Here is a 25414-nt window from a genome sequence, read left to right on the forward strand (position 1 = left end):
CCTCAACTACTCTCCACCTGTGCCCTCCCCAGCCCTAAGCAACCATGAATCTGCTTTTTATCTCTACAATTTTGCCTGTACTTGATATCTCATATAAATGAAATTGTACAATATGGTTTTTTTGTGACTGGCTTCATTCTCTTAGCAAAACATTTTCAAGGTTTATTTGTATTATAGTATATATCAGCACTTCATTTATTTTTATTGTCGAATAATATTTTATAGTGTGAAATCAAAACTTTTGTTTAGGCATCAGTTTTTGGACATGTAATTCATTTCCATTATTTTGGCTATTATAAAAAGGCTACAAAGAACATTATGTACAAGTTTTTGTGAACATATATGTTCATTTCTGATGAGTAGAATTGCTGGGTCCGATGGTAACTGGGTTTAACTTTTTGAAGAACTTCCACACTGCTTTCCAAAGTGGCTACACCATTTAACATTTCTGTCAGCAGTGTATGAGGTTTCCAATTTTTTCACATCCTTAGCATCCCTTGTTCTTATGTCTTTTTATAGTTTTACTTCTTCCTTTCAAATTGAGATGACTTTCTTTTCATTTTCTTCTCTAATTTCCCTGGTTAGAACCTCCAGTATGTTGTTGAATAGTGTAACAAGAGTGAACATGCTCATCTTGTTCCTAATCTTAAAGGGAAATTAATTGGTTGTTCTCCATAAATGTGATGTCAACTGTGGAGTTCTCAAATAATAGCTTCATTGAGCTAAAATTTGTTCTAACCAAGTTTATTGAATGTTTTATCATGAGAAGAGTGGAACTTTGTCTATTGAGATGATCCTGAGTTTTTGTCCTTTATTCTACCCATATGATATATAAACTTGGTTTTTCAGATGTTAGACCAAACTTGCCTTGTTAGGATAAATTCTATTTTGTCATAGTGTACAATCCTTTTATATATGTAATGAATTTGGCTTGATGGTCTTTTGTTAAGGATTTTTTACATCTACATTCACAAGAGATGTTGGTCTATAGCTATTTTTTCTTATGATGTTGTCTAATTTTCAAATCAGAGTAATACTAGTTTCATAAGATGAATTGGAATTGTTCATTCTTCTATATTTTTAGAAGCATTTGGGAATAATTGGTGTTAATTCTTCTTTAAATGTTTGGCTTGAGCTTTTCTTTGTGGGTAGTTACTATTACTGCTGCTGTTGCTACTAATTGAATGTCTTTAATTTCTATTTGTCTAATCAGATTTTCTATTTCTTCCTGAGTCCTTTTTGGTAGTTTGTTTTCTTACAGGAAGTTGTCCATGTCATCTAAGTTAGCTGAGTTTCTAGCAACTAATTGTTCCTAATATTTCTTTGTGATCCTTTATATTTCTGTAAGGTATATAGTAACATCCCCTCTTTCTTTCCTGACTTCACACATTTTAGTAAATCTCTCTTTTTTTTTTTTTTTGGTTGTCTAAAAAGTTTGCTAATTTTGTTGGTCTTTTTAAAAAGTCAACTTTTAATTTGATTTTTCTCTGTTTTCACTCATCTCAAAGCAGTTTCTAATTTCCCTGGTGATTTCTTCTTTAGCACATTTGTTATTTAGGAGTATGTCACTTAATTATACAAGTTTATAAATTTCCTAAGCTTCTTTCTGTTATTTATTTCTAATTTCATTTCAGTGTGGTCAGAAAATACACTTTGTATGCTTTCAATTTTTTAAAATTTTAACAAGTTTTTCTTGATGGCCTAGTAGATTGTCCTCTGCAGAAGGCTTTGTGTGTACTTGAGAAGAATGTATTCTGCTATTGTTGGGAAAAGAGTACTATAGATGTTTGCTTGGTCTAGTTGGTTTCTAATGTTATTCAAAAACTTCTGTTTCCTTATTGTACTTCTGCCTCATTCTATCCATTCTTGAAAGTGAAGTATTGATGTCTTCAACTTTTATTGTTGAGTTATTGCTTTCTTTCAATTATGTCAGTTTTTGTTTCCTATATTTTGGGGCTCTGTTGTTAGTGCATGTATGTTTATGACTGTTACATGTTTCTGATAGATTGGCTCTATTTTTTTTTTTTTTTTATAAAATAGTCCTCTATCTCTAGCAACAGTTTGCTTCTTGGGTTAAAGTCCATTTTGATATTTGAATAGCCACTTCAGCTTTCTTACAGTTGCTATCTATATCTCTATATATCTACTATATATATCAACAGGCTATCTAATATATCTACTCCTGTAGATAATATATAGTTGGAAATTTATTTATTTGTTTATTTTATACCCAGGATTTAACCCAGGGGTGCTTTACTACTGAGCTACTACATCCCCAGCCCTTTCTATTTATTTATTTATCTTATTTTGAGACTGGGTCTCACTAAGTTGCTGAGGGCCTTGCTAAACTGCTGAGGCTGGCCTTGAACGTGCAACCCTCTTGTCCTCTAGAGTTCCTGGGATTGGAGACGTGTGCCATTGTGCCCGGCTTGGAAACTGATTTTTCTGCAGTCTGTTATTACTGCATAAAGATATACATACACTGTTTGACTTTAATTTTCCATTTGTTTCATGACTTTTGTTTCTCTAGTCCTCCTTTAATGCTTTCTTTTGGATTTGAATATTTCCTAGTGTAATATTTTAATTCCTTTGATAATTTTTTCACTCTATTTTTTTAGTTGTTTTCTTGGTGGTTATTCTAGGTCTTACCAAAATCACATTATCAGAATGTATTTCAGATTTATGGTAACTTAACTCCAGTGAGGCATTGAAATATTATTCTTATGTTCTCTCACTTACTCGTTCATTTGTTCTGTTTTTGTTTTGTGAGGATTCAGATTATGGCATGAGGTAGCTTCTAGCCTGAAGAACCTTAATTATTAATTCTTATAAGGCAGGGATTCTAGCAACAAATTCTCTAAGTTTTTGTTTGTTGGGCAATGTCTTTATTTTACTTTTTTTTTTTTTTTTTTTAATTTAGAGACAGGGTTTTACTGAGTTGCTTAGGGCTTCACTAAGTTGCTGAGTCTGGCTTTGAATGCATGATCCTCCTGTCTCAGCCACCCAAGCTGCTGGGATTGCAGGCATGCACCACTGCATCTGGACAATTTTGAAAGATTATTTTCGTTTTTGTTTTTGGATATAAAATTCTTAGCTGACAAGTTTTTTTCTTTACTGCCTTCTTGCACTCATTATTTCTAATGAGAAGTAAGTTGTTAATCTGATTGGGGTTCCTTTGTATGTGGTGAGTTATTTATCTCTAATTTCTTTCAAATTTTTCCTTGTCTTTGTGTATTTTTTGTACAATGTACCTGAGTGTTGATATATTTATCTTACTTGGAGTTTGTTGAGCTTCTGAAATGAATAAATTAATCTCGTTTATCAAAACTGATAAGTTTTCAGTCACCATATCTTTAGAATTTTTCTCATTCATTTCTTTTACAGGTCTTTATGATATTCTCATTATGTTTGGCCTGAGCTTTTCTTTGTGTAAATTGAGGTGTCCAGTGGTCTCCCCTCTCTTTTTCTTTCCTTTCATTCTTTCTGTTCTTTTCTTTTGGGGCTCTATTCTTTTTTTTTTTTTCATTCCTTTCCCCCTCTATTCCTTGTATTACCTAATCTCTACTGTTTGTCATCAGTTTTCTGATTCTTTCCTCTGTAAGTTCAAATACGCTGTTGAGCTCTTGTAATGAATTTTTTTGGTGATTGGAATCCAACCCAGGGCTTTGTAAAAGCTAGGCAAGCACTCCATGACTGAGCTACACCACCAGCTCCCGATTAGTTTCTAGAAGAATTTCTCTTTATTGATATTTCCTGTTTGATGACATGTTATCTATTTTTACTTTTAGCATTCCTTTAGTTCTTTGAATATACTTACAATGGCTACTTATCTTGGTCTGTTATCTCTGATGTATGGGCCATTTCACAAGCAGCTGCTCTTGCTTGATTTCTTATTTCCTGATTATGGGTTATCATTTCCTGTTTATTTACATATCTCATAATGCTTTGTTAAAAACTGGATTTTTTTTTAGGTAACTTGTTTTAGCAATTCTGGATTCTTATTTTCCTGCCCCCCTCTCTCTGGGACTTGTTTTTGTGGTTTGCTTGTTGATTTGTTTAGTGATTTGGAAGGGCTATTTTAGCAGTCTTCCCCCTCTCAACATGAAGCCTCTGAAATGACCGCTACAGGGCGCAGCTTTGGGCTTGCATGCCATCATTTTGAGATAGCAGTGGTTTAAGCAGGATCCTCTTTCACTGTCGCTTTCCCTGATCTATTAAACAGCCTGCCTCTGTTGGTGTAATACCTAGCTTTTAGCCTCTGTGCATCACCAGCTTATCACTTTATTTTTTATTTTCTATGATGCCCTTGGGAATAAACTTCTCCATGGACGGATCTCTTTGCAGAGGTCATACTTGTCTTTGAAGTTTGTTCTGGCTCTAGGTGGGCTCTTCTGAACTCTGTCTCTGCTTCTCTCTGGTAAATTAGCTGTCCCAGAGTTTGGATTGTTTTTAATTGCTTACCAACAAAATCTCCATTGTTTTTAGAGAACCATTAGACTTAAACTTCCACACCGTTACAAATAAAGCCATTTCTTTTGGTGGAGATCTTTGGAGCTCTCAGTTCCTCTGGATTCTCTGGGCATAATTTCTGAGATCCTCCTGTGGATCTGAGGCCAAGGACAGTAGCCTGATTGTCTCATATCATCCTGATTTTGAGCAGGGTTCTGGACAGGGGCAGTCACATCTGGTCCTCTCTCTTGATATAGAATATGATCTAGCTATGAGCAAGTCGAGCCAAAGGTGATCAGGGCCCCAATATTCTCAGATCCTTGTAGGTGGAGCATCTGCCCTGTTAATAGAGGTGAAGTGAAGGGATCCCTCCAATCTTTCAGCTGCACTCATGATGAATTTAGCCTGTTGTGGGAGGCCATCCTCGAACGTGACTTGAGTTACTTCCCTGGCTGGGTGAGAGGCGCTTAGACACAGCTATGTCAGAGCTTTCCCCACCCTTCTCCAAGTCCGAGGCTTGTCCATGCAGAGGCATGTCTGGCCACTGCCCCGAAGACCCAATTGTCGCCCCTGACCTTGGGATGCTGCCCCCCTTAACCTTCATTGGATGGGATTTTCCCTGGAATTTTTTGTTCCCCAATAAAAGTCCACTCCCTGGCGTGTTCTATCTCTCTTGCTAGCCTCTTCAGCATGCTATTAGATAATAATAGTCTGAATAAATAACTTCCTGTATTAGGTGGCTGGAGGCTGGAGCTAGGAGAAGCCATCCTGGAGCTGGTTTTAAAGGTAATTAGAGTCTTGTCTCTTTAATTTAAAATTCCCTAGCATTTTACTCATGAATCGAACCTTCTTTAATGAAGCCATCGCTGGTCTGCTGGTCTGCTGGTCACTTGGCAGAGCCTGTACCAATTGGAGCTGGGAAGGGGAGGGAGAGGCATGCTCGTGTCTTGCTTCTAAGAATGAGGAGGAGAGAACCCTCATTTTATTGGCCATATTCATCCATATTGAAGCTTTGGTCATTGCTCTGAAATGGGAAAGTCTCAAATGCCACAGATTCATACCATTCTTATGAGACTTAGGAGATTTTCTTGAATGTTTCTTTATTTTTGTGTATGCCTTGGGACAATGCCCAGAGACTTTAAATAGTTCTTAAAAATAATTTCCACCAGTTATGGTTATTTCTTGAGGATTGGGCCTATGAATCTCCTCATACTACCATTTCAGAAGTGGAGGTTGGGCAAAGATTTAAGACAAACTTATTCTAAATCTCAAAAATCCAGGAGATATCAGAATTATATTCTGGGTCCCTTCTAGGATCCTTTGGATCAGCATGCTATCAGATAATAATAGTCTGAATAAATAACTTCCTGGATGTGGGAGCTTCTGGCAACTGCTACCCCGTGAGACACCCAGTGGAGGGAATAAGATTCTAGCCCAGTTTTGCTGCTCCTTTGGAATTGTTCTGAAGCTGAAGAATAGGATCTATTCAGATTCTTTGAGAGTACGGGGGAGAACAGACAGGGAAGCAGGCACACACTGGGAAATGTGTTTTAAGGAGTACAACTTGTAGCCAGGTGCAGTGGAGCACACCTGTAATTTCAGCATCTTGGGAGGTTGGGACAGGAGGACTGCAAGCTTGAACAACTTGGTGAGACTCTGTCTCAAAAAAAAAAAAAAAAGGGATGTAGCTCAGTGATAAAGTGTCCCTGGGTTCAATCGCCAGTACCAAGAAAACTGAAAGGGGAATACAACTGCTTTCTCTAATGTTTCTAGATACCTAAAGACCTGCCCACCCCCACTGATTAGTGAACAATCCAGATACTTTTCTTCTTCCAAATCTTGAACCAAGAGGCAAACATTGCCTTTCTCATCTGTTGACACCTGTCTTTCAAATTTCCTTCCTCCCCAGAATGGGTGTGTCCATTTCAACAAGACAATATTATTTCCTCTCTGTATTCTGCAATTACAACTTGATATTCAGGTCCTATTCCCTGTCCTAATCCTTGTCCCACTACCTTCACAGGCAGAACCCAGACCCACCAATAGAAGACTCCCACGTGCTGGCAGCCAAGCCCGAAATCCTGTTACCATCTTTGGCCCAGTACACTGCTGAGTCACATGAAGAAAGTTAAAATCAGCTTCAAGATCCGTTCCAAGCATAATTCTTCAGTTTCACTTACCTGCAGCCCCAAACAGTGCAGGGACAAGTTCCAATGCCCCCTGGAGCTTCACAGTGCTTTATTCCATATGGCTCTCTTTAGGGGCCACCCCACTGGTTCCAATTATTTTACTCAATGGAGAATTTAACCTCAAGAGCTTTGTACTAATCAGGCTTCAGTTGAATGTGACAGAAACTCAATCCAAACTAGTTTAAGCTTCAAGAGGATTGTGGGTGGCTCAGAGGGCTTGTAGGCCTTTAACCTTGGACCTGGGATATGGTGACAGCACTCTCTGGGTTCTGCCCCCACTTCTCTGAAGTGTGCTTCCTCCCCCAGCCTTCCATCTCCTTCGTCTAGGACTGTAGAACTAATTGCTCTGGAGCCATACCCTTACCTCTCCCTTCCAAGTGGAAATCAAATCTTTCTCTGGGCATTTTGTGTTGTCTGTCCTCCCATCGTCTGGGTAGCTTTATACATGCTAGGAAGTGCTGCACCACTGAGCTAAACCCCAACCGCAGGCTTTGCTAGTTTGGAAGGTGCTTGGCAAGGGTCCTGACTCCTTCTGATTACTGGGGTAATAGGGCAAGTGGGTTCTCAGAGGAGGTTTCCCTGGAAAAGGGGAAAGGTGCTTCTGAGTGGAAAATTTTCATCCTTCCCTGCAGGTCACTATGGTCATAGAAGACCCTCATTTCTCCTTCAATTTTCCCAAAGCAAATATCTGGGAGGCTGGGGTGCAGAGGGGAGAAGGTGCTAAGAGGGAAATGAAGTTAGGTATGCCCAGAGTTAGTCCTGGACCCTCAGGACTCCTCTGGGGTCTATCCTCTTAAGTAAGAAGAGGTGACAACATGCATGGTTCAGTAAGAGAAATTGATTCAAGCAACAGCTAATTGATTACTATATATATGTAAAAAGTCAAAAAGGCAAATGGGAAAATATTGGCAAAGAATATCAAAGGTCACTATGCTAATAAGTTTTACAGATCAATAAAAATCATATTAAGCGGGGCTGGGGATGCCAAGCGGTAATATGCTCTCCTGGCATGCGTGGGGCACTGGGTTCGATCCTCAGCACCACACAAAATAAAGATGTTGTGTCCACTGAAAACTGAAAAATAAATATTAAAAAAATTCTCATTCTCTCTCTCTCTCTCTCTTTTTTTTTTTTTTAAATATTAAGCCTGACAAGTTGGCACTTGCCTGTAATCCCACCTGCTTGGGAGATTGAAGTAGGAGGATTGCAAATTCAAGACCAGCCTCAGCAATTTAGTGAGATCCTTTCTCAAAATGAAAAATAAAAATGGCTAGGGATATAGCTCAGTTGTAAAACACCCAGGGTTCAATCCCTAGTTCCTAACAACTACAACAACCGCAAATGTGCGGATAGTGCTTCTCTGCTGGCACTCTTAGACTGCTTGCATGCCTTGACTACCTGTGAAGTAGACACTGTGATCCCCATTTTGCTGAGGCAGAAACTAAGACACAGAGATCAAGTAACTGGTCCCCACTGCAGGTGGAAGGGAAGTGAATATAAAAACTTCCTGAAGGGCAGTTTGGAAATCCCATATTGACAGCTAAAAAATACTCATTCCTTTTCACCTAGTAATTCTACTTGCAGAAATCCATCTTAAGAACCAGAATTGAGCCTGCAGCATATGTGACATGGCAGCACATCCATTATGATGCTAGACTGTGGGTGCGTCATAATGTACGTTTATTACGTGGAATGACAATGGGAAGTAACTGGAACGCCAAATGAAGAGGTACAAAAATGTACGCATGACGTGTGGATAGATCTCAATAGAACGTGATTTCTGCAGCTGGTTTCTGCGAGATGATTTTTCATTTCCACACTGTGCTTCTGTTTCAACTTTTGTAATCAGAACGAAAGCTAAGGGTGGTGTTTGCTGGGTTAGATGTTGAGTTTCCAGGGCTGTGGACCCCTGGCAGCTAGGGTTGGAGTGTATTGTCTCTGAGCACTGTAGTGGGTTGGGAGTGGGTGGCAGGCAGGTGTCCTCCCAGGTGCCTGGGTTCTGTCCCCGCATGGAACAAGGCTATAGACATTTGAAGCTGGCAGGATGGCTTACTGACTCCCTGGAAGCGGCTGCCAACAGCGGAGTAGCTACCGGGTGGAGCGTGGGAGGGTCCACGCACTGCCACACCAGTTGCGAGGCCTTAGGCCAGAGCTTCAGATTCTCTATAGCTTGACTGACCGGAGCTCCTCTGTGGGCTCTGCACGGTGGTTGGAGCCCCGGGACCTGGAAGCGGAAGAATGCAGAAGACCCAGCCTATGGACAACTCCAACGGGTTCCCTACAGCGGCCATCAAAATCCTTCCTGAGGTTCATGAACAGTGACTCCAAGCGGTCCAGGTGGGCCCAGAGAGAAGGCGAGCACTGGGTACAACACCTCCCAGACGAGGCATTGTCATAGAGGGCGGGGGCTGAAGCTGTCGGGGACACTCTGGGAGCAGGGCTAGGGCCAAGGCTCGACCCCTGGGAGGTGCCCGGGTTAGTAACTGCCCTCGCCACATGGACACCCTTCGCGGTCCGTGCAGCCCAGTCCCACTCACCCCCACCCCACGCGACCCTAGCATCTTGGAGTTGGGGGACTACAGGGCCAGTAAGTGCTACTTTGAGCTGTTTGCGGCCGCTGTGGGCGATGTGGAATGGCTGCGGTTCTGTCTGAACCGGAATCGCGGGGAAATCTCAGCCGACAACAAGGTAAGGCCTTGGAGTGTGGGAACAGGGACTGAGGTCCCCTCTTTCCACCTCCTACTATGCAAAGAGCTCCTCACGTAGTAGTCACCTGGGCATCCAGAGATGGCCTTTTCTCTGTGGCTGGTCCTATTCACCTTTCGTGGGAGGCCATTGTGGGGCAGGGAGGGGAAAGTATGAGCTGATGCACTGGGAGTGGGAAAGGGCTGTGAACCATTCCTAGGGAACAGGGAAGAGGAGACGAGTAACTCCAAAAATTGCTACATAGGCTAGGTTGTGGACCCAGGAGTCCCAATCTCGCTCAGCTTTCTCTTACTGTACTCTGGACCCCACAGGGCTTCACTGCCATCCACTGCGCAGCCGAGGAGGGCAAACTTCAGTGCCTACACGTTTTGGTAGAGGAGTACCAATTTCCAGTAAACTTGACCACCCGAAATGGTCAGACCCCTCTGCATCTGGTCATTAACAAGGACAACAAGACTGTGGCACTCCCCTGCATTTACTACCTGCTTCAGAAAGGAGCAGCCATTAATAGGTGAGTCCAGCCTATTTCAGAAGGAGGCTTCTTCTGGGCAGATAGGAATTCCACTTCTAGGCAGGCAGATCCTTGCAGGTGGGGCTGATGGAAGGCAGGGATTGGGACCCACCTAAAGCAGTCAGTTTAGGTAGCCACTAAACTTCTAAGCCTCAGTGCTCAGGTTTCCAAACTCATATTTATATTGGAATCACCCAGGAGGCTTTCAAAGGGTGTGACTTTTTTTTTTTGGGGGGGGGGGGGGCGCATGGGATGGGATTAAACTCAGGGCTGCTCTACCACTAAGCTACATCCCCAGCCTTTTGGTTTTTTTTTTTTTTTGAGGCAAAACTCAGTTTCTGAGGCTGGTCTAAAACTTGCCGTCTTTCTGCCTCAGCCTCCAGAGCTGCTGGGATTACAGACATGCACCACCATAGCCAGTTCAAAGGTTTTGCTTTAACGGGTCTGTATTGTGGCCTGGGCTTTGCAAGTTTCGAAAGATTCCCAGATGTTTCTGATTTGCAGCTAAGTCTGGGAACCACTGCCAGTGTCTTCAACTGATATTTGGGAGGATCACATGCTAGTCCAGGAGCAGACATTAAATTAGCAAGAGAGGGAAAAGGACACAGCCAGGGTCACCCAGTGTGCTGGCAGCAGAGCAGGGCTTGGAAATTGGTTTGCCCACCTGATAAGCAAACACCCTCGCCTTTCCTTTCTACTCTCTTCCCTTCCGATGGGGCCTTCTACAGCCAGACAAAAAGTGGCTCCACACCCCTGCACCTGGCATCCCGTGAAGGAATGTTGAGCTGTGTGAAGTTCCTGGTGCAGAATGGTGCCAATGTCCATGCCAAAGATGCTGCGGGTTGCAAGCCCATTGACTACTGCAAAATATGGAACCGTCGTGCCTGTGCCCGGTGAGGGTGTGAGAATCACCCCCAGCCTGCATCCCCACCCCTTTCTCCCAAACCCTCTCTTGATCCTCCCCCAGAGCCCTCACCCAAGGCTGAGCCTTTGAGAGGAAGGTCTGGGAAACCAGATGGTAAGGGGATAAGCCAGCTAAGGAGGACCCCCGCCCAGGATATTATTGAGGTTTTTGCCAGGCCTCACCTTTTTGGGTTAAACATTGCCATCCTTCCTTACCCTAGTGCCCCTGGCTCCTCAGCAGGGGGTGGTGACCAGACCACCAGACACTTTCCTCTTTTCCCTGCAAAGGACCCCTGGACAAAAGCAAGAGTCATTTTGCTCACCCCTGCTCTGGCAGCTCCTCCCACCCCCTCCAAGTCCTCAGTAGCCACCAGTCTCCCCAGCCCCGGTGGAAACGCAGTCTCTGTGGGATGACACAGCCCATCTTGGCATCAGGTTCTTAAAGGATGCCATGTGGAAACGGGACAAGAAGGATTTTGCCCGTGAGATGGGAAAACTGAAGCACCTCAAGGATCAGCTGATCGTCATGGAACACAACTACCTGGCTGAGTATCAAGTAAGGGGGAGGCTGGGCAGGGCCAGGCACTGGCTGCTCTGCAAGCTTGTGAGCAGAGACCAGGAACTCATTTATTATGGTGAAAAGAGCATTAGAAACACTTCCAACCAGACCACCACTCAGCAGGCTGAGGCAGGAAGATCATAAGTTCAATGCCAGTCTGGGCAACTTAGCAAGATCCCGTCTCAAAACAAAACAGAAAAAGGGTTTTGGATGTAGCTCAGTGGTACAGTACCCCTGGGTTCAATCCTCAGTACCAGGGGCAGGGGGAGCACTTCCACCAGTAAGAGCCCCCCTCTCCCCCATACTCTGGTGAAATCTCTCCCATATAAGCCACACTTTCAGTCACGTTTTTTTCCTGTGTCAGAAAGTAAATATAGCTGAAAAGAGCAAGTATTCAAAAGCCCCACTCAGGATGAGATTCTCATCAATGAGACCAGGACCTGCCCAGCACTGGGACTCACACTCTGTTAAAGAGATGATTCACCTTTCCCCCCAATAGACCACCACGCTAGGCACCTGCCAGACCCTGTGGCCCCAAAGACCAACAGGTGTGGTACCCACTCTAGTGTAGAGGCAGGTAATGTTCCCATGGGGGTGGTGGGTGTCAGGAGGGTCCTGGAAGGGATGCTTAAGAGGGATATTTGAAGGTGGGCAGCAGTTGGCCATATGAAGAAGTACGGAAGGGCTGACCAGGCAGAAGGAATAGCCATGTAGGAAGGCATAGGGACACATGGGAACATAATATATGCAGAGAATGGCAAGTTTGGAGATCAGATGTGAATTAGAAATGACAAGCTAGACAAACTAGAGTTAGAAACTGCTCTGGTAGAGGTCCAGAGCAGTGAAAGACTTTGGCTAGGGAAGAAAGGAGGATTTCAAGCAGGAATAATTAAATAGACTGCAAACAAACAAACAACACAACAAAAACGAAGAACCTACAGAGATGCTAGGAATCTTAGGTAGATCCTTAAGTGGGGAGGGCTACAGGGCCCTACTCGGACTCCAGCTATGATCTAGCTGCACTTCTCTCCACTGTTCTGAATCCCTCTGTTGTGTCACCCAACTCTCACAGTCACATACATGTTCATAGGGAGGCAAAGCCCTTCTGTTTCCTGTGGCCCTAACCCTCCCCAGACTCCCTTCTAGATCTCCACCAGGGGAATCTCTTGTTGGCCTCAATTGGATCATGTGTCCATTCTTGTTCCAATGACTAGAACTAAAGGAAAGCCATATGCTGATTGACTGAAGTCTGGGGCAAGGCTGAGGGGATTATGATTGGCTTAGCCTAATCAGAGCCTACCCCTTGCAGCTGGGTCAATCTGATTGCTTAGCAACAGTCTGGGAGTGAGACACTGAGACTACAGGGTAGGGAGTTTCTAGGACAGGTGGAAGGTTCAGTTCCAATGGAGGGAAGGACAGTTTGACAAATCATTGCTGCCCAGCCTGGGAGACAGCCAACTGTAACCTCCCCTATATGGCTACTCAAAGCCTACCTCTGAGAGCCCTGTCCAGGTTAGCTCTGCCCTATTCCAGGTTCAGTGCTATAGCTTGGACTTCTTGTTTGCCTTTTCCCTATCAAACCAGAGACTCTCATATGGCAAGACAGATATCCACTATCATACTGAGGATTCTTCTCTGGGAAGGGAGCTATTATCCCCGTAAGGCTTGAGGTTTTTCCTAGGACAGGAACTGTGTCCCCCTCCTTAAGTTGGAGGCTTACCAAGTCAGAGAGTATATCTCCCCCATCAAGTCAGAAGTCTCCTTCATCAGAATAACGGCTCTCATAGGCTGGAGTTTCTCTCAAACTCAGGGTTTCCCTGTGGCGAGGATAGTAGACCTAAAATTTCCAAGGTCTGTAGCCCCAGGGCCTCCTTCCACCTAAGTACTAGAGCAGGCCACCACCACTGTTTTCCTATTGTTGCAGAAAGAACGCCAACTTCTGAGAGAAGCTGATTTCAGGAAGTGGCTCCATTCCAAGCTGCCATACCAATGCCATAGCCTGGTCCACAAAAGCAGGGAAGAGGAGGATGATGTCCCACCTTTGCGTACTGCCCTCTCCAAGACTCAAAAATCCCAGATTTCTATGAGCTTCCATCCTTCCTTGGAGGAATATCTGCAAATTATATCACAGCGGGTGGTGCCTCCCAAGCCCATCTACCAGAAGCCTAATATCAGACGGCCCAGCACGTGGAATATTAGCACTAACCCTTCCAGACCACCTACCACCGAGATTGGAAGCCCTCAGGGAATCCGCCTGGGCGTGAACCCAGACCCGTGCTTGGAGCACGACTTCCAGGACTTTCTGGAAGTGACTCCAGACCCTACTGGTGGAGCATGGCTGCAAACAGTGGATGGCCACTGGGTGGCGCCCGTGCCCAAGTTGCCTTATGAGGTGATAGTCCGAGTTCTGTACCCAAGGGCACAGCCATACAGGATGAAGGTGCCCCAGGGCCTTTATCCCGTCAACATACTGGATGTGCCCAAGAAGCAGCACTTCAGTGAAGACACCTTCCAGGCCAATGCTCTGGTCATGAACCTGCGTGAGATATTTGATGAAGCCTTCCTGGCAGCCATGGGAGCTCATCAGGGGTCCCCTGACCTGCCTTCCCCCCAAGGCCCTTCATAAAGTTATTCTGGTGGCCTCTCTACCTGAGGAAAACCAGTGAAGGCTGAGGTGTGGTGATTCACATGGGGGGGGGGAGGAAAGGGGAAGGAGTGTCTATGAATTTCCCACTCTCCAGCTCATTAGCTCAGACTCCAGGCCTCCCTTCTTTCTGTGAGGAAATCTCTTGGATCCCCCAGGAATCCAAAAGAGCAGAGCTCTAAGGTTCAGAGTGGGGGTCAGTCACTGTGTTAGGCCCTAGCAATGTAAAAGTGGATACCTGCTTCCCTACCCCAGCCCAAAAGGGATCAGGCTTCCAAAACAGAGGGACTGCAGGGAAAATTCTGCAGTCAGAATTACTGCCTGCTGCAGGAGCTGAGCCTCACTCCTCACTGCAGATCCAGCCTGGGTGGAGGACAGCTAATATGTCACACCCTGGTCATGGGCTTCCTACCACATGAGCTGCCATCCCTTACTCCTACTGCCAGAGGTTTCTAGAGTTCAGTGAGATCAGTGGCTTTGATGTGAGACTATGAAAACACCTGTACTTCCTCCAGGAAGCCATCCCAGGTCCCCTGAAACCCCCGTGCGCACATCACAATTCATTCATTAAACAAACATTTATTGTTTTCTATGTGCCAGGTACCAAACCAGGCACTGTTGATACAAAAATTCAAGGACAACTGTTCCTGCCCTCAAGGAGCTTACAGTCTAGTGGGGAGACAGACCATAAAGCAGGCAAATAAGCCCAGAGTGATCTGTGTGGTGTGCTGGGGTGGGGCTGGTGGAAGATAGGACATTCAAAGCTCCTTGGTGGAAGTAAAATCTTGAGACTTGACAAAGTACCAAAGTAAATGGAGGAAAAGAGAATCAAAGTGGCACGAGAGCCATGGCATCTCTGCATACAGGAGGCGGGAACCCAGAGTGCAAGAAGGCCAGTGACAAGGCCAGAGAGGGAAGCAGGGATCAGAATACCAGGAGTCTCACAAGCCATGCTACGGGGTCTGGACTTTATCCTGAGGGCAGTGAGGAGCCATGGAAGGCTGTAGGTCAGGGAGTGACTTGATCCAACTGTGCATTTTAGAAAGAAAACTCTGGCTAGCCATGGGATAGAGAAAAGGTCAGAGGCTGTCAGAAGGTAAAAGCTGACAGTGGGAGTGGCTCAAATCAAGAGATGTTAAGAAGACAAACTTGACAATTTTTAGAGATTGGACATGAAGGGCAGAAAGAGAAAGCAAGTTTCCTGTCTGGCTCCTGAGTGATCTTGAGACCAAGACAGGTACCCCACAGGGGCAGTTTTGCAGAGATAGCAACAAGTGCCAACTGGGCTATGTGCCTTCTGGGTCTGTGAACCCAGAAGGCAGCAGAACTATGATTCAGATCAGGAGGGATGCTGGGGATGGAGGTCAACTCTTAGTTCCTTGGCAGAATCTCTGAAGCCATCAACCTGGATGTGCTCCCCCAGGGAGCCCACAACAGAATCCTGAAAGACCCCAGCATGCACAGGGCAAGCAGAGAAGCCTACATAGGAGACTAAAAGAAGCAGCCTGAGAGGCAGAGGGATAACCAGCCACAGAAGTGCCAGGAAGTGTGATTTATAAAGCAGGTGGTGATCAGACATGTCAGCTGCTGTCAAGATCCAGTAAGATAAGGCATAAAGCGTCTGCTGGATTTAGCCCATGAAGAACCCTGGCCACCCATAGGAGAGCGCTGACCAGCAGTAAACAGAGGGAGTGAAGCCACATCATCAGGATGAGGAATAAAGAAGTGGACAGCAAGGGAGAGTAGGGCCAGCTTTCAGCCCATCAATGAGGAAGATGCTGGCCTCGTGCCCTCTACCGTGTCTGCCTTGTCTGCATAGCAGAAAAGGGCCTGGGAATCTCACCTGCATCCAAAGAAGACCAAAATGTGCTAGTCCTCCCAGGGAAAGGGGAAGGCTGGCATTTTAAGAGAATGGAAATGCTAAAGTCAAGGAAATGAAGGGCTATGATGGGACTTCAGGCATGATATAGAGAGGAAAGATTTCCAAGCACAGGGTCTCCCCAGTGGTTTAAAGATAACACATGTGCAGTATATTTCTGCACCTGCAGCCTCACTGTGAGGTATAGGACATGGCCAGTGATGGCTCTCATGGGGACTTCATTCCAATATGTACTGTTGAGCACTTGCAAGGCACTGTAGTTGGAGTGCAAGGTCAACAGATGCTGGTCTGTGCCTGAGACCTGGCCTGCCTTCTTAGAAGGCAGAGATCATCTCCCTGGAGGCCAGCAGCACACAGAAGAGTACCAGACCTGTGTGCTCTTGGAGCAACAAACAGCCTCTCCCACCAACCCCATTTCTTAAAAAACAGGCTAGAGCCCAGGCTGCCTGGAAGCCAGTTTTTATTTTTTTCTTTGAGCCTGGAATAGAATTCAACCAGAAACCACTCCTTTTCCTCAGAGGAAGACTTATAAATAGGATACTGTAGATGTTATTCTGAAAATTTAACCCAGTTCTAAACTATCTCCTATCCCCAGCTTGCCAGAGCCTCAGGGAGAAAAGACCCAGATGAGACAGGTGCATAAGAAAGGCTGCCTCAAACTCCCTGCCCAGGTTCTATTCCTCATCTCCGCCCCCTTCCCACTAAGGGCCACAAGAAGAATTCCTTTGTGAGGATAAGACCCAGACCCAGAAGAGTCCCTGGAGCAGACAACTAGTCTAGTCCAGGCAGAAGATTAGCAGGGAGAAAGGAAGGTGAACTTTGGGGGTATTAAGGCAAACAGTGCCACCTAGAATCTTTATTCAAATGGGAATCAGCAATTGGACAAAAATCACAGTTCAACAGCAAAAACCATTTCTCTTGGGTACCAAGACATGGCCCCTCCCTATGGCCATCTGCCCAGAGAACTTGTCACCAACTGCTCTCCAACTTCACAGACCCTGCCCTGCCTGAGCCAGAACCTCCCAACTCTCTTCAGGAGAGAGAGGGGAGGACCTCCTGGCTAAGCAGGCTCTGCCACCCTCCCTGGTGCCTTGTGAAGGAGACAGTCCAGCAGCATCAGATCCGAGCCAAGCTGAGTACCCTGAGGAGGGTGGGATGGAGTTTCAGAATTGAGGGGAGGGAAGCCAGGGCCGGTAGAAGGTGCCTTCCAGGATCCTGGCCCCTACCTAGAACAGAGGTCCAGGTGCCTGACTCTCCTGATCTTGCTTCCACATCCCCTCCCCAGGAAGGTCAGTATATCTTCTGACGACTGGGTAGAATGGCCTCTTTGATGAAAGAGAAGACAACCAGGATCCCTAAGCGTTTGCCCCGTTTGCCTTTGGTGAAGTAATTGGAGACCACGTCATCTGTGGAGACACAGGCAGGGAGATGAATATCAGAGTGTGTATGTGTGTACACACAGCTCTCCCAACCCAGAGCCCCAGTGTCTCATCATAGGGCTGGGCTCAGGTGCCTTCAGCCAACTCAGGCCTTGCTGGCATCCCCCCACCTGGCCCTTACAGACCCCTTCTCACCTCCTGGCTGCATGGTGGAGGGCAGGACGTTCTCCCCAGCCGAGAGCGACACAAAAAATGCAAAAGGGATTATCCACAGGCAGAAAGTGAAATAGGCCAGGACCTGGCAACAAGAAAGACTGAAAAGAGGATGTCCAGGAGGCAGCAAGAGCAGGCTAGGTGTGGCCACCATGGGTATTAGAGAGGTGGCTAAGTGGAAACAAGGCCTGTCCCTAATCTCTGCAAGGGCTAGGGGCCAGGAAATAGGGTCTGGACATTCTCAGACCTAGAGATGATTCAATAGTGAAAGGCCACATTCCCAAAGAAATGACCTTGTCCTTCCCTGGGGCTTCAACCTGGAGCTGTAAGGTATGGAGCAATCCTGGAAGAAAACCCTGGCAGACCATGATGGGGTCTGGGGCTCAGAACTACAGCCCACCCCTGCCCTGTGAGGTCTGAGTCAGACAAGGCCAACCCAGTGTCCCTTCAGGGCCTCAGATGACCCCATCAGGGTACCCTAAGGACTCACTGGGGAATGCAGTATCTTCCCCACCTCAGCCAAAGGGATCCCTCTGTTTCTCAGCCACACTGCTTTCAAAAATCATCTATACTATGTTTTGTTTTTTTAAAACACATGATCCCTCAATGTACTCAGTTTTGGATCATAGCTAAGTTTATAAAGCAAATCATGCTTACTCCCTTTACTCCCCCATTCCTGTTACTAGCTGCATATGCTATGTACTTCTTACCTCTGAGAAAGGATAATATTCTTCCGCAAAAAACTGAAATGCTAGGTAATGATTCACCACCACTAGTCCTGTTAAGGGAAGGAAGAGTCAGTCAGCTTGGGAGACATAATGTAAAACAGGATTCATAAGCTTCCAAAGGCCCTGAGATTTGGGGGCCCTGTGTCTCACTCCTGATTTTGCACTCAACTCAGAGTATGGCTTTGACCCAGTATATCCCTGTCTAGAACTCAGCTGCTCATCTGTCAAGATGGGAGGATCAGCCAGGTGTGGTGGACCACACCTTTAATCCCAGAGATGCAGGGGGCCAAGGCAGGAGAATCACAAGTTCAAGGCAGCCTCAGCAACTCAGCAAAACCCTCAGCAAATTAGCAAGACCCTGTGTCAAAACAAAAACTATGCAAAGGATGTAGCTCAGTGGTAAAGTACTTCTGAGTTCAATCCCTAGCACCCCTACCCCCTGCCAAAAAAAGATGGGAGAATCAGCCCCAACCTGTTCAATGCAGAGAACATCATGAGTAAAGTCAGAAAATAGGTAAGAAAGTTCTAGCATGTTAATAAAAAGGGGATTCTGTGTTACATAACACAAAGCCTGGTTGCAATGAAACTTTTTTTTTTTTTTTTAGTAGTGGATGTTTTCTTGCAGTACTGGGGCCTCATGCATGCTAAGCAAGTGCTCTATCATTGAGCTACATCCTCAGGCTTTTTTAAATTTTATTTTGAGACAGGATCTTGCTAAGTTGCCCAGTGCTTACCTTGAACTTGTAATCCTTCTTTAGCCTCCCAAGTAGCTGTGATTATAGGTGTGTGCCAACACACTCAGCACGAACTTGGTTTTTATTGAATATGAGTTCTAAAGAAAACTCTCCTATAGGCAGTAGGTAGAAGGAAAACATGATTATGCAGACCAGACCTTTAAGAAATTCTAATCCAAACTGAGAAGCATAGAAATGGTCAACTCAAGTAAAGGGGCCCTCATTCCTTGAGAGTAAAAGGCCCTAGTTTGTAGACACTTTGAGGTATAATCATATGGTTCCTCAAAATACTAGGGAGGGGGTCCTGGCCCATCCTACCCCAGAGGGAGGCAACTAGTCTGATATGTTCTGGTCCCACACACACCTCTTTAGTGTGCAACTAAGTTTATGAAAAAGAGCAAGCAAGTAGATCCTGGAGAGAGGTTACTCAGAGTTAGGTGTCCCTAACTGTTCCCATGTTGAGATGAAGGGCAGGCATTAGAAAAAATATGTCCCCTGAATCTGGAACTCCTCACACACCCCTCACAGCAACTACCATGTCTCTTTTCTACCCGCTTGCCTCACCCCTTCTAAGATGATGACCACAGCTCTGCTTGCCTAGACATATGCTAAGGCTAAAGGAAACTGAAGACAGGACAATGCCCTGTGCCCACAAGAGCTTTTGGAAAATCCCAGAATCTCAGAAGGCTCAGGCAGGAGGATCAAAAGTTCAAGGCTACCTGGGCAACATAGTAAAACCCTGTCTCAAAAATAAAAAGAACTGGGGATATAACTCAGTGGTAGAATGCCCCTGGGTCCAAACCTCAGTACCATTAAAACAAAAAATCTAGGGCTGGGGTTGTGGCTCAGCGGTAGAGTGTTCACCTACCACATGCGAGGCCCTGAGTTTGATCCTCAGCACCACATATAAATAAATAAATAAAGTAATTGTGTCCAACTACAACTAAAAAATAAATATTAAAAAAAAAAAAATCTAGCCAGGCACAATGGTGCATGCCTGTAATCCCAGGGGCTCAGGAGGCTGAGGCAGGAGGATCGTAAGTTCAAAGCCAGCCTCAGCAATTTAGCCCCTGGGTTCAATCTCCGGTACGAAAAAATAAATTTAAAAAAATTTTTTTTTTTTTTGGAAAAACTATCTTGGGCATCTAAATGGCAGGCTGTAGGCTGGGGGAATGATAAAGGAAGCCAGAGGAGTCAGGAATCCCACAAAAAACCCTGATGAAGAAATTTTACAGTGAAATCACACCAAGGCACTCAAGGAAGAGATCAGTCCTAGTTTACTACTGAGCCCTACCTGTGGATAATAATCTCTTTCAAAGTTTTCCACAGAAATAGAAAAGTAGCTCTAAAACAACCCCCGTCTCTGTCTTATACCCTGACCCAAGGCTAGGCTGATCAATATAATTAGCAGAAGAAACAGCAAACCTTGTGATGAAAAACTTTCTAAAACCTTCTCCATGAACACCTGTAAACCTCTATAATCATCTACTACGTGCCAAATGAATTTCCTTCCCAAAAGTCCTGTGAGAAGTATCACCTCCAAACAGATCGAGTAGCTAAGGCCCAGAGAAGGGGACATGACTACACAAAGTTAGAAAGTGGTGGCAGGGCAAAGGCAAGAAAGCAGGGGTCCTCAACTTCAAAGGAGCTGCAACCACTGACTTGAAAAGGTAGTCCCCAAGAGACATCTGCACCAGGCCCTTGTCTGCAGGAGGCTCACAGTCCTTTGAGGCTCCAGTCTTTTTTTCTTTTTGTTACTAAGGATTTTTAACCCAGGGGTGCTTAACCACTGAGCCATATCCCCAGCCCTTTTCATTTTTTATTTTGAGATAGGGTCTAAGCTAAATTGCTGAGATTGGCTTTGAACTTACAATCCTCCTGCCTCAGCCTCCCCAACTGCTGGGATTACAGGTGTGCACCTCTATGCCTGGCAAGGCTCCAGTCTTAATCATGACTTTAGGCCAAAGGACTAGATGGGAAGCTGCCTACCTCTCAAGATAGGGCCTCAGGCTTTTCAGGCCAAAGTGGTTTCTCTGAGGCTGGGACTACTCATTGGAGAGCCCTGCCTCTGCCAATCTATACCATCTTCCCCCTTCCCAAATCCTTCTTCAAACTTACCTCTTTGGAAAGGCCCTCCCAGCCTAAGCCCTCCACCCCCAAAAAATTCCAGGCAATGGGGCTAAGTCAGGGTCTAGGGGCCTCAAGACTGAGAAGTCCATCTGCCCAACCAGCCTTGCCTCCTGAAGGACTTTGTGGCTTGCTTCCCTCTCTGTATCCCCTTCAGTACTCAGGACTGAGATGGGCATATTTATTCAACCATGTCAGCTGCCTCCCCAATTCTGTCCTCTCTCACCGCATGACAGGATGAAGTTAGGCGAGGTCAGCATGATGAAGGGGAAGGTCTGGAGGAGGCCAAAGTAGACTAGGTTGGTGAAGAGGCCTACGCCAATCATGCTGGTGGGGAAACGCTCAAAGACATAGAGCCCAATCAGCACAGCTGTGGAGAACTGGAAAAAAAAAAAAAGAAGCACTCGATGCAGGAAGCCCTTCCACACAGCCTGCCCAGACTCTCTAACCCCAGTTGCCTATGGGTAGCACTAGGTTCATACTTTAATCTCCTCATTTATAGTCACAGGCCTGGTTTCCCCAGCTAGACTCTCAACTCCCAAAGGGCAGCTTCTTTAAATGCCATTTCTCAAAACTTTTTTTTTGCATTTTTTTTCTTTTTACAGTGCTGAGGACTGAACCCAGGGCCTCATGCACATTAGGCAAATGTTCTATCACTGAGCTACATCATCAACCCTTGAAGTTCTTTGACAACAATCCAAAGTAAGAAAAATGTACTACAGTGACCCCAACACACACATACATATATATGATCAGAGTTCAAATTTAATACTAGTCTTTCCTTTTCTTTTTTCCCTTTTTTGGTGCTGGGGATCAAACCCAGGGCCTCATGCATGCTATACAGACATTCCACCATTGGGTTACACTTCAAGCCCCATTCCATTTTTTTTTTTCCTAAATGCTGATACCAACCTACTGAACTGATTATACAGCTCAATAATGAATTGTGCCCGCAATTTGAGAAACATGTTCTGAAGGAGGTGTAATTGTCAGTGCTTAACAAGTGACAGTTGGCTGAAGGAAGGTCTAATTCCTGCACCAACACCCACATGCCGGGCCTCTGAGCCCAGAGCTAAGGGCTACAGTCTTGTCTCCACCACTAACTTCCAACACCAGGCCATGTCCAGAATGGAAGCAGCTGATGACCCCAGGAGGCTTGAGTGGCAATGGACTCTTCCTGTCCAGATGTACCCCCAGTCTCTCCTGCAGCTGGAGGAAATCTGTCAGCAAGCAATCACTCCTGTGGCCTTGGCATCAATAGCACAGACCGTATCCAGGAAGAGAAGCCTCCCATGAGGCACGCGTGGTGTGCGTGTGGGTGCTCCCCTTAGGACAAATCACTCAATCCCATTAGAAAGACAGCATTGAACAAGCATTCAAAACTGTCCTTAAGGTTCCTGTAAGTTCTAAATGCTGGGGACAGAGCAAGGAGCCAGAAACAGTGAAAAACAGCTAAGCAAAGGCAAAGTCACAGGCCTGTCAACAGAGGATGTCCACTCAGCTGTCACCTTAGGAACAGAGAACAAGGTCTGCAGTGCCACTTGGGGAAGGAGGCCAAGTGGCAAGCCCAAATCTGGGCTCAGGAGTGCAGACCCAAAAGACAGGTCACAGACAGGGCTCTCATCATCCAAGCCAAATTTTCCCCACTTCCTGCTTTTGAGCTAGACAAGAACAAAGGGGAATATTGGGGAAAGCTGCCACTTACCCAGATCATGTATTTTATGATTCTGCTGGTAGCCACTGTGTATTCTTCTATCAGTTCTGCCAGGTAGTAGAGACCAGCCGCTGGGGAATGGGGAGAGGAACAAGCAGGGAGAACATCAGCCAGGGTGACTTCTGCCATCCTGGTCATCCCTTTCAGCAGCCAGTTCCCCACCAACCCTCACAGACTCCAGAAACTAAGGAACAAATCAAACAATCCACATGTTGCCCTTACAAGTCTGGAGAAGCAGAACCTTGTTGGAGCAACTAAGGAGAAATTTCGTAAGAATGAATGGAAGCCGGCATGGGACTCCTCAGCGCAATGCTAACCTCTGGCCCAGAGAACATAATTTCATGCACTCATTCAATAAATCTCTTCAGGGCACTTAATATGGGCCAGGTGCTAGGCTGAGTGCTGAGAATACAGTAGAACAAGACAGACAAGAACCCTCCTGACCAGGTTGAGGGGAGGTGGGAACAAGTAGGGAGAAGAGTCAGACTAGCCCAATGTAAGAAAGCTACTTTAGGGCAAGGACTGAGCACTACCGGATCACCAAATCCTGGAGGGCTTTCAGGAGAAGGTAAGATCTTAATTGAGATGGAGTAGGAAGGGGACACAAGGGAACAGAGCATCAAAGGCGGAGAGCAGCAAGTACAAACGGGCAGAGGAAACAAGGCAACAGCAAGTGTTGGGGAAAGTTGGGCAAGGTGGACCCGCGAGGATGGGAGCGGTTAAGCGGTAAGCAAGCGCAGGGGGGGCACTTCAGTCAATCTGGCACTGCCAAGCGGACTTTGTGACACCTGGCAGGACGCGCGGTCAGGCCAACCGGCTGGGCTTAGCCGAGAGTGGCAGGACATGGAGGGCTGGGGGTGCGAAACGACGAAGGTCGGGGGCGCTGAGCAGGGACCCCCAACTCGCTCCAGACCCCCCGCGAAGTGACCCCTGGCAAGTCCAATGCCGGGGCGGAAGCCCGCAAGGGCCAGGGTCGCGCACTCTCACCGACGGCCAGTGTGATGAAAGCCACCTGGATGAAGAGCGACAGCCAGCTCAGCATGTACATGAACCACATGGCGCCCCCACCCCGCCCGCCCAGCGGCCGCCGGGACGGGCCTGCGCGTTTGGGCTCCGACAACACGGAGCCACCGCCACCGCCGCCGCGTCCCCGCCCCGCGGACGGCCTACGGCTGTGCGCGGCCGCCGAGAGGAGCCCGGCCCGAGCGCCGCCCCCGGCCAGGTCCGCACTAGCGCCGCCCGCCGGCTCGGAGGACCAAGCGCTGCTGCCGCCTCAGCGCCGCTCTTGCTCTCCGCTGTTTCTTTTGTCCGCGGGACAGTCCCCAGGAGCAGAGAAGAGGAGGCACTCTTACAGCAGCTCAGAGTGCAGGTTGTCCACTAGGCCTTCTCTCGCTATCGCAGGTAACAAGGACGAAGTTATTGATTGCCTTACAAGTGCCGGGCGCTGTGCAAAAGGCCAGGCTCCATGTTCGTGACGGAAATTGATCCAATGATGCGAATCATTTTCTGCATGGAAGTTTGGGTTACCTTGCTCCAGGTCACACATCTATGAAGTCTCACAGTCAGGAGTTGGAGTGCTTTTAATTGGTCACCCTCAGACCTAACTCGACCTTTATATAGAGGCTCAGTTCTTTGGGGGTAGATTCTTTCTGTACCTTTGTGTCGCTTGCACCTTGCTCAATGATGAGAACGCAGGATGCTAACTGCATGGTCTGCGCTTACCAACCCTCTGGAAGAGTTGCTGAAGGATCAAGAGGAAGGAAGTTCTTGTTTAAAAGTTCCCCATCTAGTGGCAGAGACAGGCGTACAAAATAAAGTGTGTATAAAAGGATTCTGGTATGCTTTTTCCTATCAGCATCACATTTTGATGCATAAAAAAGTCAAAATTACCATAGGATCCAGCAACTCCATTTTGGGGTATATAAGCAAAAGAATTGAGAAAGTAGAGACTTTGTACACCACTGTTCATAGTGGCATTAGTCATAATAGGCAAAAAGTGGAAACAACACAAATATTCACTGATAGATAAAAGGATAAAGAAAAGGTGGCATGCATATACAACTGAGTATTCTTTAGTCTTATAAATAAGTGAAATTCTGGGCTGGGGATGTGGCTCAAGCTGTAACGTGCTCGCCTGGCATGCATGGGGTGCTGGGTCCCATCCTCAGCACCACATAAAAATAAAATAAAGATGTTGTGTCCACCAAAAACTAAAAAGTAAATATTAAAATCTCTCTCTCTCCCTCCCTCCCTCCCTCCCTCCCTCTCTCTCTTTAAAAAAAATAAGTGAAATTCTGGCATATGCTACAACATATGTATGTGAACCTTGAAGATATTATGTTAAGTGAAAAAAGCCAATTACTTGAGAGACAAACCTTGAAGATATTATTTTAAATAAATACGCCAAGCATTGTATGGTTCCCTCCTGTGAGGTTCCTGTAGTAGTCAAAATTATAAAGACAGAAAATAGAATGACAGTTTCCTGGGGTTGGGGACAGCGGCCAATAGGGACTTATTGTTTAGTGGGTAGAGTTTCCATTTGGGGAGGAAAATGTTCTGGAGATGAATAGTGGTGATAGCTGCAGAACAATAAATGCACACTTACTGTTACTGAACTGTATACTTCAAAAAAAAAACATTAAAATTGTAAGTTTTGCATCATGTATAGTTTACCATAAT

General features: G+C 46.0%; 2 protein-coding genes across 2 annotated transcripts; one reads left to right on the forward strand and one right to left on the reverse strand.

Moving 5' to 3' along the window:
* Positions 1-8383: 8383 nt before the first annotated feature.
* On the forward strand, positions 8384-13943 carry Ankrd53 (ankyrin repeat domain 53). Its single transcript, XM_071601253.1, has 7 exons — positions 8384-8388; positions 8706-8975; positions 9197-9326; positions 9656-9855; positions 10584-10748; positions 11194-11314; positions 13242-13943. Exons 1-7 carry the CDS (start codon positions 8384-8386, stop codon positions 13941-13943), a joined length of 1593 nt encoding a protein of 530 aa, XP_071457354.1.
* A 581-nt stretch (positions 13944-14524) lies between these two features.
* On the reverse strand, positions 14525-23878 carry Tex261 (testis expressed 261). Its single transcript, XM_027934317.2, has 6 exons — positions 23723-23878; positions 22727-22806; positions 21248-21401; positions 18143-18210; positions 17415-17517; positions 14525-17246 (listed from the first exon to the last, which is right to left on the reverse strand). The coding sequence occupies exons 1-6, from the start codon at positions 23790-23792 to the stop codon at positions 17131-17133; spliced, it is 591 nt and encodes a 196-aa protein (XP_027790118.1). The 5' UTR covers positions 23793-23878; the 3' UTR covers positions 14525-17130.
* Positions 23879-25414: the final 1536 nt, after the last annotated feature.

Source organism: Marmota flaviventris, chromosome 14 (genome assembly GCF_047511675.1).
Source record: "Marmota flaviventris isolate mMarFla1 chromosome 14, mMarFla1.hap1, whole genome shotgun sequence".
Classification (NCBI taxonomy): domain Eukaryota; kingdom Metazoa; phylum Chordata; class Mammalia; order Rodentia; family Sciuridae; genus Marmota; species Marmota flaviventris.